General features: G+C 44.1%; 1 protein-coding gene and 1 non-coding gene across 3 annotated transcripts; both read right to left on the reverse strand.

Moving 5' to 3' along the window:
- Window positions 1–422: 422 nt before the first annotated feature.
- LOC138748880 (solute carrier family 25 member 3-like) lies at window positions 423–11,572 on the reverse strand. 2 transcript variants are annotated; one of them, XM_069909748.1, is made up of 7 exons: window positions 11,335–11,572; window positions 10,748–10,878; window positions 8,084–8,263; window positions 4,273–4,454; window positions 1,425–1,597; window positions 842–952; window positions 423–763 (listed from the first exon to the last, which is right to left on the reverse strand). In XM_069909748.1, exons 1-7 carry the CDS (start codon window positions 11,501–11,503, stop codon window positions 603–605), a joined length of 1,107 nt encoding a protein of 368 aa, XP_069765849.1. In that variant the 5' UTR covers window positions 11,504–11,572; the 3' UTR covers window positions 423–602. The 2 variants fall into 2 exon arrangements, with proteins under 2 accessions (XP_069765849.1, XP_069765850.1); XM_069909749.1 differs by lacking the exon at window positions 10,748–10,878 and adding an exon at window positions 10,461–10,585 and having other exon boundaries at window positions 11,335–11,570.
- Window positions 3,990–4,235, reverse strand: LOC138749132 (small nucleolar RNA SNORA53). Its single transcript, XR_011348440.1, has one exon. It is a non-coding gene; the product is annotated as a small nucleolar RNA SNORA53 (small nucleolar RNA).

Below are 11,572 nucleotides of genomic sequence, written 5' to 3' on the forward strand. Positions count from 1 at the left end.
ACATTCTGGGAGAGGGCCAGACAGTGGGGCAATAGATCGTCAGAAATGGTGCAGTAGACTCGATGGGCTGAACAGCCTATTTCTGCCCCTATGTCTTATGTCTAAATTTAAGAATTTTAAATTTAATAAACCAAAAGGTTCATGCATCTTTCGTTGCTCAAGGACTAAACGATGTCATCTGCTTTCAGAGAACAACTTCAAAATGTTTAAATTTACTAATTAAATTGACAAACTTTGAAACTTAAGTCACAAACCAGTAACATCCAAGCAGCTTTAAGGAATTTTGAACTGACAGCCAAATATTTAGGACCCCTGTCCTTGGCAAGATTCCTGACCATGAATAGCACATTTCATGAAAGAAACAACCTTGTATTTCACTGAAACTTTTAATCTAGATAAAAGTGATTTTACACATCTAAAACTTAGATTCATGTTCTTTATTCAGAAAGTAAGTCGACAAATACTGTACCCACCATGCCAGCCTTCGACAACATGGCATTAGACATGATACTCGAATATTAAATAAAACTTTTTACATGTCTCATGGATGCAACACATCTGGTCTAATCCGGGAATAGCCAAGTGCATCTGTGCAATTTTTTTTACTGAATTAACCCAAGCTTCTTCTTCAGTGACTCTGGCATCTCAGGTGGTGGTGGACGAGGGAGCCTGAAGTAAACCTTAACCGAGTCATAGATAAACCACTGCAAAGCGGTCAATGTCCCGATCATAATGATACGGGCAAACAATCCTTTCCACACTCCTGCAAAACAAAACATACAGTCACCACATCTTGAACTGGGATATTTATGCAACATCTCGAAAGAAGAATATTGCTTACCGACAGGTCCAAGCTTCTTCAAAACCTGAACAGCAGAGCTACCTTTTTCCTTGTTCAGCACAGACACCACAGAGTCAGCAGGGTGAGATACAATAGCACAAAACACACCAGCTGCAAAGAACAGAAAGGTTAACAGATCTACAGATACCAAGGATTCAGAGAAATTGTTTTCAAAAGTACTGAAACATTGGGGACAAAACGTGTTTTCACATTGGAAGTACCCCAATAAGTTTGCTTTACAACAGAACATCATGGTTTTAATCAATCCAATTCTCTTCTGCATTGGGAGCCAGCTGCAAAGAGCAACTTGAGAGGAAATTTAAATTAATTGACACCCTGCAAGATGCTCCCTCAACCAAGCCCTGAGAAGACAGACTCTGGACAAGTACTGCGACATGGAATAGAGTTAGCTCCATTAGCAAAGCTTTCTCTTCCCCTCAAAAACTATTTAAACTCCCTTTAGAAAGTTGCCTGCAAATCTTTCACCACCGTTTTTAGAACATACACGCACCAGACATTAATGGTCTATAGAACATTTATGCTGTGTGGTATTTAAAATATGCTTCCAAACCAATTTTCTTACCAATATAGCCAGCAATAAAGGTCACCACCAGCTGCTCTGCCTTGCTACAATCATCTCGGGGTTTGGGCACCACATATCTGTACAATGCTTCCACTGTGCGCTCAAAGCAAGCAAACTTCATCATTGTGTAGGGAATCTGTCTCATCCAAAGAGGAGCAACACCTTTATAGAATCTGTTGAACAAAAGTACGAATCAATCTATTGAATACAGGAGGATTCAACGTGGAGAAGACAACATGGAATATTTTGTAAAGTCCAAAGTCCACTCCAAATTCCTCATTCTGAAAAGTTTCAGATAAATTCCAGAAATTTTCTAATTAATCTTTTTTTGTTCACATCCTTTAGATCACGTCTCTCTTCTGAATTAACTCAGAAATTTAAACTACAGAACATATAGAAATAGCCAGTCATTAAATTTTCAGCATTGCAATTTTTCTCTCCCATCTTCCAAAAGGAGGCAGTGAATCACATCAAGTCTTCTGGAAGCTTATCTTTGATTTATGCTCAAACATATGCTACCAAATGCCATCAGGGGGCGCCAGCTGTAAACAATCACTGACAAAAGCCACTCTACACTGAAGTCCTGGTTCCGAAATGTTGGCCCTCCAAACTTTAGAGAGCATTATATAAAACCCAACACCCAACCCCAACCAACCAATTTTCCCTTGCAACCACGTCTGCCTGTCCCGCATCGGACTTGTCAGCCACAAACGAGCCTGCAGCTGACGTGGACATTACCCCTCCATAAATCTTCGTCCGCGAAGCCAAGCCAAAGAGAGATAACCATATACAGCACAGAACAGGCCAGTTTGGCCCTACCAGTCCCTGCCGGAACAAATCCCCACCCTCCTCATCCCACTGACCAGCACCTGGTCCATACCCCTCCAATCCTCTCCCCTCCATGTAATTATCCAGTCTTATATAACCATTTACAGCACAGAACAGGCCAGTTTGGCCCTACTAGTCCATGCTGGAACAAATCCCCACCCTCCTCGTCCCACTGACCAGCACCTGGTCCATACCCCTCCAATCCTCTCCCCTACAGCACAGAACAGGCCAGTTTGGCCCTACTAGTCCATGTCATTAGCAATAAGTTAGCAACAAGCCCCATGCTCCAGTTTTAAATTTGTAATCAAACAATTCACCCGTAATTAATATTCACGTTCTAGATTTTTATTCAAGATTATTTGTGTATATTTTAGTTTGACCATGTAGAAATTACAGCACTTTTTAGGGCACCATAATATTAGAGTTGTCATGTTTACTACTTGGTTACATATTATTGCCTGCAATGACTGCTTAAAGTCTGTGATTCACAGACATCACCAGGTGCGGAGCATCTTCCCTGCCAGAGCTCTCCTGCAGCCACCTTCAGCTCCTGCTTGTTTCAAGGGCTTGTCCAGTTAAGTTTTCTCTTCAGCATATAGAAGGCATGCTTCATTGGATTAATTTGACCATTCAAGAATTTTCCAGTTTTTGAAATACACCTTTGTTGTTTTAGTGGTTTGTTAGGGATCATTGTCTTGCTGGAGGATGAAGCGCCGTCCAATGAGTTTGGAGGCATTTGCTCAAACTTGAGGAGATGTTTCTGTCCACCTCAGAATTCATTTTTCTTAAGCCATCAGCAGTTACAACATCAATGAAGATAAGTGCCCCAGTACCAGTCCTACATGCCCAGGCCATAACACCCCCACCATCATGTTTCACAGATGAGGTGGTACGCTTTGGATCTTGGGCAGTTCCTTTACACCTCCACACTTTGCTTTTGCCATGACTTCGATATAGGTTAATCTTGGTCTCATAGGTCCACAAGAATTTTTTCAAAATCCTGCAGGCTTTTTTAAATAGTTTATGGCAAACTAATCTGGCCATCCTTTTTCTGTGACTAACTAGCTGTTTGCATCTTACAGTGTAGCCTCTGTATTTCTGTCCACGAGGTCTTCTGAGGACAGTATCATTCACATATCCCCACCTGCCTCCTGAAGAGTGTTTCTGATCTGTTGGGACAGGAGTTTGGGGATTTGTCTTCATTATGATGAGAATTCTTATGTCATCAGCAGAGGAGATTTCCCGGAACACCAGGCCCTTGGTGATTACCAACACCCTAAAGTTTGGGCGGTGTCTCGCACTGTTTTATTCTTGTTTTTCAACTCAATGGCTTTTATGACTTTCATTGACAAAACTCTAGTTGCCACTTTACAGCATGAGAACCAAAGATTCCAAAGGTGATCAAAAGAAGCAAGCCTAGCTCTTATACCTGCACCAATGAAGCAATTAAACATTCCGAGTTCTCACAAACACCCGCGAAGCCAAATGTCTCAAATCTTACAGTGTCCTGAAATGAGGGGGTCTATGTATTAAAAAAAAAGTGCTGTAATTTCTACATGGTCAAACCAAAACGTTTTCAAATAACCTTGAATAAAATCTGGAATGTGCACTTTAATCACATGAATTGTTTGATTATAAACTGCAGCACAAGAGCAAAGGAAGGAATAAGTGTTTTTGTCTCAAACATTATGGAGGGTAGTCTTACTAAAGGCAAATTGACTTTAAAATTACAATTTTTATGTCCGCCAATCAGCCAAGTCCCACTGGATGGAAATAGTGTGTAATACACAGACTATTCACAGTGGAACATGCAAGGCTAACATGCAGGTAGATTAATCTCACACATCAATGACTCAAGCACCTTTGACTGTACAACCGCAAAAGTTGTGGATTACCTGACAACCATACTGGAAAACCCATCACGTGAAGTGAACCAGAATGATAGGACAGATGCATCCCGAAGGTGGATCTAAGGAATGTGTTGGCAAGTTCTTAGCGAATGAAGACAAAACATACTCACGACCAAAGGCCTTCTTCAGCATACATTTTTGGTGCAGCTTCTCTCAGAGTGTTTGCATACCCAGCTTGGGTCTGAATACGGACTTTACAAGCCTCCATTGGAGAAAGTGCAATATCTGCAAAGAATTCAGCACTGGCAGATGCAGCGAGATACAGAGATGTACGCCACAGGTATGAATTTTCCTACAACCAAAGAGAGATTACTCCTTTTCTGATGAGTACTGGTTTCAAGTTCTCAAATGGACAGCATCATCTCCCAAGCAAACATGTCTCCCCAAATGACAAGAGAACGACACTCAGCACTTCTTGGAACTGTTTAAATTGTTCGTGAAATTCAGTAAGCAAATTTCCAAACTTTTTAATTTTAACAAATGTCATACTTCTTTTTCCAATTCTACAAAATGTACCAAAACCTAGTTTACATTTGGAATTCATTACTACAGTAATATATTGAATCACACGAGACTGTGATTTAAATATCACAGCCAGTTTCCACCTCATGACCACCAAACTAAATGTATGCAAGGGTTTGAGGGGGGCTTTCTCAGAAAGTGCAGCCACTGAGCACCTTCCTGTCGAGTGAAGTGATGGTGCATGTTCAGGTCAGTGGACTCTGAGGAACTCTACTCCCTCTACTGATTAATTGTGTAGTGGAGGGTAGTCATCCCTGCTCCTCCTGAAGTCCACAATCATCTCCTTTGTCTTGTCAGCATTGAGACTCAGGCTGTTAATCTCACACCATTTCATTAGATTTTCCTTTTCTCTGTAGCACATCTCGTCATCGTTGCTGATGAGGTGTTGTGTCACCCACAAACTTGATGTCTCTGTTGGAGATGGATCTGGTGATGCAGTCGTGGGTCAGTAACGTGAACAGGAACAGGCTGAGTACACAGCCCTGAGGTGCATTGGTGCTCAGTGTGACAGTGCTCAGTATTCTGCGACTGACCTGGACAGACTGTGGTCTTTCCATTAGGAAGTCCAGGGGTGTTTAGTCCCAGTGAGGACAGCTTCTCTGTCAGCCTCCGGGGAGTAATCGTATTAAACGCTAAGTTGAAGTTGATGAACAGCAGCCTGGTGTATGAGGCATTGTTTCCCAGGTGGGTCAGGACAGATTGGAGAGACAACACTATAGCATCAACAGTGGAATGGTTCCAGCTGCAGGCAAAATGAAAGGAGTAGTGTTTCTGGGAGGTGTGCTTTGATGTGTTCCATCAGCAGACGCTCGATTATCAGTGCCTTGGGGCAGTAGTCATTGACTGCCTTGAAGCCCATGGGGATGATGGACTGCTGCACTGATGGTTTAAAAGGTCCGCAAGGATGTCATCTGTGCAGTTCTTCAGTACCTAACCAGGTGTTGTCTAGTCCCACTGCCTTTTTTGGGTTTGACTTGGATAGGGTTCTTCTCACCTCAGCCACTACTATACAGGAAACTTGTACATCGGGGGAGACTGAGTTTTCTTTGGCATCAACCTGTTCTTCTCATTGAACCGTGCATAGATGTTTAGTCTGTACAGAGGGAGGTGTCGTTGTCTTGTACTCTCTTATAGTTTTGATTCCTTTCCACAGGCACCATGTGTCACTAATGTGGCAAAATTGTCTAGGACTACTTCTGCCTTGCAGATTGCACGGGAGAGTTCAGCCCTGGCTGATCTTAGTGCCATCTGGTCTCCTGCCCTGAAGGCATCATCACGAGCTCTGAGAAGTGCCCGGACCTCTGCATCCAACCATGGTTTCTGGTTAGCCCTGGTTGTGAAGCATTTGATATCCTCACATACCCCTTGACATGTCTATTGTTCGCGGCCACCTTCTTGAAATGGCACCAGACCGTGGTCTCAAAGCAGTTGTATACTGCGGCTGTGACACCCCACCCCACCCCTCTCCCCCCCTACAAGCGTCCTGATCTCCTTGTGAACTGGCCAGTGGTAAGTACGCTAGGGTTAGCAGGATGGATATGTGATCCAAATAACCAAAGTGGGGTAAGCAGTCTTGTATGTACCAGGGATGCTGATGTATACCTGATCCAGGGTGTTCTCTCATGGTTAGGTTACCATGCTGATGAAACCATAGAAGAACTGCTTTCAGGTTGGCGTGGCTCAAGTTGCCCGTTGCAATCATGGAACCATCAGAGTGGGACATCTGGGCTTTGCAGATGTCACTATAAAGCTCTTTCATAGCTTCACCATTTGATGAAGGCAGAACATCAAATGCAGTAATCAGCATAGGCAGGTAGAAAGGTCTGCCTTTCACCATCAGCTACTCTTTCAATGCTGAGTAGGTCTTTCCAACTGATGCAAATGCAGACCCTCTCAAGTCTTGTCAGAAGCAGCCACATCTATCTGTCTGCACTGAGTGAAATAGGCCATCGAACTGGATCGCTGAGTCTGGAGCCATATTTCTGTCATCACCAGAGGACAATAGTCCTGCAATTTTTTCCTGGTTTATACGGAGCCTCAGGTAATCCATTTTCTTCTCCAGCGATCTTACATTCCGGGGTCAATCTTTAGTCTAATTCTGATACTTGCTTGCTTGCCATGCTTCTTTCTGCCTTCTGACAGCCTCCCTCGCATATCCAGCAATCCACTCCACGGTTTACTGCAGACTGGCTTTCTTGATTCAGCAAATTAAAACTGCTCATCAGTCCAACCTGCTTCTTCAAAATTCCACGTCAGGTTAATCTCCTTGAGTTTTGACAACCATAAACAATATGTATGATTGGGAATTTTACTTCTATACAGAGCTGAAGTGGCTGCTTCAGCCTTGTGTGATGCCATTTTTTAAAAAGGTTTCTCTCTTCGGTGAGGCAGCTTACGGAGGAGCTTGGGAGGCTCGTTAAATGGTGCAAGAACAACACGTGGGTCTCAATAAAGACAAAGATGATGATTATGGATTACAGAAGGACAAATGTCGCAGAGAGTGGTGACCACATCATTCCTTGGTGTGCATATAACAGATGTCCTATTTTGGGCCTCTTTATTATTCAGCAAGGCACAGCAGTGCCTACATTTCCTAAGGAGGTTGAGGAGGCCTCCATCTTGACATTTTACAGCAGCCCAAATGACAAGTTTCCTGTCTGACTGCATCACTGTATGATATGATAGTGTAGCAACCCGTGGCCTACTCTGTAAGTCAATAGAGAGGATCATCAAAACAGCCAAGATCCTGTATTGATGACGTTAACGAGGACTGTTGCTTAAACACCGTTTAAATTATTGAGGATCCTTTCCATCCATCACACAGCATCTTTGACTCAAAGAAGGAAGCCAGGACTGCCAGGCTGAGAAAAAGCTTCTTCACATAGACAGATTGATAAATGGCATTGTGTAACTAAGTAAAGCAATATTTTAGATATCTATTTTAAATGACATCTTTATGTATATTTGTGCTATGTATTATGTGCGCATTATCATGGTCTGTTTTGTCTGGTTGTAGATATAGTCAGATAATAAACTTGGAAGTGCAGTCCCACCCAATGCCCTCTGGCCCCCATTCTCCCAAATACAAAGCCTCTAGATTCAGAAACCATTCCTGTCCTCTTCATCCTGAAGTACAGATAGTACTAATTGCTCACATCCACAGGCTTTCCATCTCTCAATGCATTGCTATTGCAAATACATCTATTCACACGCTCAGAGTTGTGGTCGGTGTCCAATGCTCAATGTCCTTGGTCCACCAGCAGGATAATAGGAATTATGGGTGACAATTTAATTTCCAAATTATAATCCCCACCTTCCACAATTACACTTGCACAATATAACCTGAACAGATCACACAATACAGAAAATGTTTAAATCTTGTGTTTAAAAGTTGCTTACCTCACCCAATATCCCACCATACACATTCTTGAAGACTTCATAGAAACCAAATTTGCACAATCCTTGCATTGAATAACCGATAAAGGTTGGCGCCCATCCTTTTGCCAGGCCACGAACACCATCTTCTTTCACTGTGACTGAAAACCCCTTGAAGATGCTCTGATATTTGCCAGGATCCACCTGGTAACAATTAAAACAAGTTAACTTTTCATAATAGTCAGTGTGAATCCTGTCCCAAAATAAAGAACCAACATTCCCTTCACAATGGACAAGATTGCAACAATACCACCTTATCACATGCTATTAATTTTCAAGAACAGCTTAGGTAACAACTTGTTCTTCATACTTGGAGAAATGCATTGCAGGGAAACCAGCACACCTCTCCCTCCAACCCACATCAACCATAGATCCTTTAGCTCATTGACACTTTGCCACACTCCATACTGCTTGAAATTCAAAATTCAATTAGTATGCCTTTAATCATTCAATGACTAAGTCTCCCAAGCCCCCTTGGATTCCAAAGGTTCACAGCCCAATGAGTGCCACAATTTCTCTCATTTCATTCCAAATTGACTAATGCTAATTTTGAACCATAGAACATCACAGCACAGAAACAGGCTCTTCGGCCATTCTAGTCTATGCCGAACTATTTTTCTGCCTAGTCCCACTGACCTGCACCCAGTCCATAGTCCTCCATACCTCTCCCATCCATGTACCACCAAAATTTTTTCTTAAATGTTAAAATCGAGCCTGCATTCACTACTTCAGCCGGAAGCTCGTTTCACACCCATACCACTCTCTGTGAAGAAGTTGCCCCTAAACTTTTCCCATTTCACTCTTAACCCATGTCCTCTGATTTGTATCTCACCTACCCTCAGTGGAAAAAGCCTTCCTACATTTATTCTGTCTATTGCCCTCATCATTTTAAATACTCCAATCAACTCTCCCCTCATCCTATTCTCCAGGGAATAAAGCCCTAACCTGTTTAACCTTTCCCTGTAACTCAGTTCCTGAAGTCTGGGCCACATCCTAGTAATCTTCTTTGCACTCTATTTTATTGATACATTTCCTGTAGTAACAGGGTAAAAATTGCACACAATACCTCAAATCTGGTCTCACCAAGGTCTTACACAATTTTAATATAACATCTCAACTCCTAAACTCAATACTTTGATTTATGAAGGCCAATATGCCAAAAGATCTCTTTACATCCCTATCCAACTGTGACCCCACTTTCACAGAATAACTATTCTGTATTCTCAAATCCCTTTGTTCTACCTCACTACTCATCCACCCTACCATTCACCATATATATCCTTTCTTGGGGTTTGTCCTTCCAAATTCAACCCCTCACACTTGTCTGCATTAAATTTCATCTGCAATTTTTCAAGTTGGTCCAGATCCCTCTGCAAGCTTTGAAGGCCTTCCTCACTGTCCACAACACCTCCAATCTTAGTGTTACCTGTAAACTTGTTGATCCAATATACCACATTATCATCCAGATCACTGATATAGATGACAAACAATGATCCCATCAATGTTCCCTGAGGGACACCACTCGTCACATGCCTCCAGTTTGAGAAGCAATCATCCATACAACTCTCTGGCTTCTCCCATTCAGCAAACGTATAATTCCTGACCAACCTTCCATGTGAAACCTTGTCAAAGGCCTTACTAAAGTCCACGTTGACAATGTCCACAGCCTTTCCTTCATCACCTTTTCTGATAACCTCCTCAAAGAATTGTCAGATTGGTTAGAAATGACCCACACTCACAAAGCCATGTTGACTATCCTTAATCAGTCCCTGGCTATCCAAATACTTGTATATTCAATCTCTTAGAACAGATTCCAAAAATTTACCGACAACCGATCTATAAATTCTCTAATATGATCTGTGACCTCTGGTTTTGGACATTCTGGCTCCACACGTACATCAACTCCCAAAAGAACGTTCAGTAAGGTCACATTCTTCAAGTCGACAATACAAATCATTCTACTTAATGACTCCTCAAGCTCTTACATCCCAAGAACCTAGTGAATCTTGCTATTGAGACCAGACTTGTGTACAATATTCCCAATGACATCTCATCAGGATTCTGCTTGGAGATAAGTGTCTCATTCCATTGACATGCCCACATGACAAGCTTAAATAATTGGTAAACACTCTACCTGCATATTAACTTTCACTAATTGCCTCAGAACTTCAATCTCTTCCAATCTCACAATTTGAAAGAAATGAACTTCTTTTCTGACAGTCATCACACATTCTTCATTTTAACAAAACACTGGAGATCACACTCAAGGCATTTCACATTTCCGGAAATGGAAACCATTGTTAGAGCTCTTGCAAATTTCACTTTAACATTAAATACAAACCTGGATTCGACACTTCACCAGATCCAATGGAACAACTGCAGTGTGTGTTAAACCACAACTCAGTATACCTCCAAATCCACACAAAGCGTAAAATTTGGCGGAGCCATATTCACAACTGTTTAATTCTGCAGCACAGCAAAACAAAGACACCATGCAGTTAGTTTTAGTTTAGCAGGCATGACACCAAAATTGCAGCTCCTTTTCCACAATTCAGATACCATTGGGGTGATACGTGCAGCTATTCACCATCTTCCTGCCAGGGGTTGACCACGCTCCATACAACAAACCTGAATCCTGCACTTAACCAGATCCAAAGGCACGACGGCGGTGTGTGTGGTACCGCAGCTGAGAATCCCACCCAGGCCACACAAGGCATAAAAGCGAGCAGAGCCATACTCGCAGCTGTACTCCTCCTTCCCTGCGTGGGACAGGACAGTGAAAGGAAGGCTGTAGAAAGTAGTGGTTGCAGCTGGTCAACAGCAGAGTTGGGGGGAGGGGGGCGGAGAGACTGGGGGGAGGGGGCGGAGAGACTGGGGGAGGGGGGCGGAGAGACTGGGGGGAGGGTGGCGGAGAGACTGGGGGAGGGGGGCGGAGAGACTGGGGGAGGGGGGCGGAGAGACTGGGGGGAGGGGGCGGAGAGACTGGGGGGAGGGGGCGGAGACACTGGGGGGAGGGGGCGGAGACACTGGGGGAGGGTGAAAAAGGGCCGCTTCCGGGGAGGGTTTACACGGCAGTGGGCGCCCCCTCTCCCCCCACCCCCAGACCCCATCCAGTAGTCACGGCTTGGCCGGGTGAAGGGCAGCGGCCGGCCTGCCGTTTCGGACCGTTCCTCCGAGGCCTCGGCCCCCGACCCCGGCGCTCTCTGCCTCCTTACCGGGCTCCGAGGCCGCAGCCAGTCGCCGGCCGTTCGGAGCGTGTAGGACAGCGGCAGGCGCCGCGGCCTCGGCAGCGGGCTGGCGGCTCTGGCTGTCGTCGGTGAGCAGCTGGAAGCGGGGCGCGTTGAAGGGGTTGGCCGTAGCCAGGCGCAGCACGGCGGAGTACATGACCGGAAAGGCACCGACTCGCTGCAAAATGGCCACGGCTCCGCGCCCGGCGCCCAGACGCCCCGTCGC

This window comes from Narcine bancroftii, chromosome 13 (genome assembly GCF_036971445.1).
Source record: "Narcine bancroftii isolate sNarBan1 chromosome 13, sNarBan1.hap1, whole genome shotgun sequence".
In the NCBI taxonomy this organism is placed as follows: Eukaryota; Metazoa; Chordata; class Chondrichthyes; order Torpediniformes; family Narcinidae; genus Narcine; species Narcine bancroftii.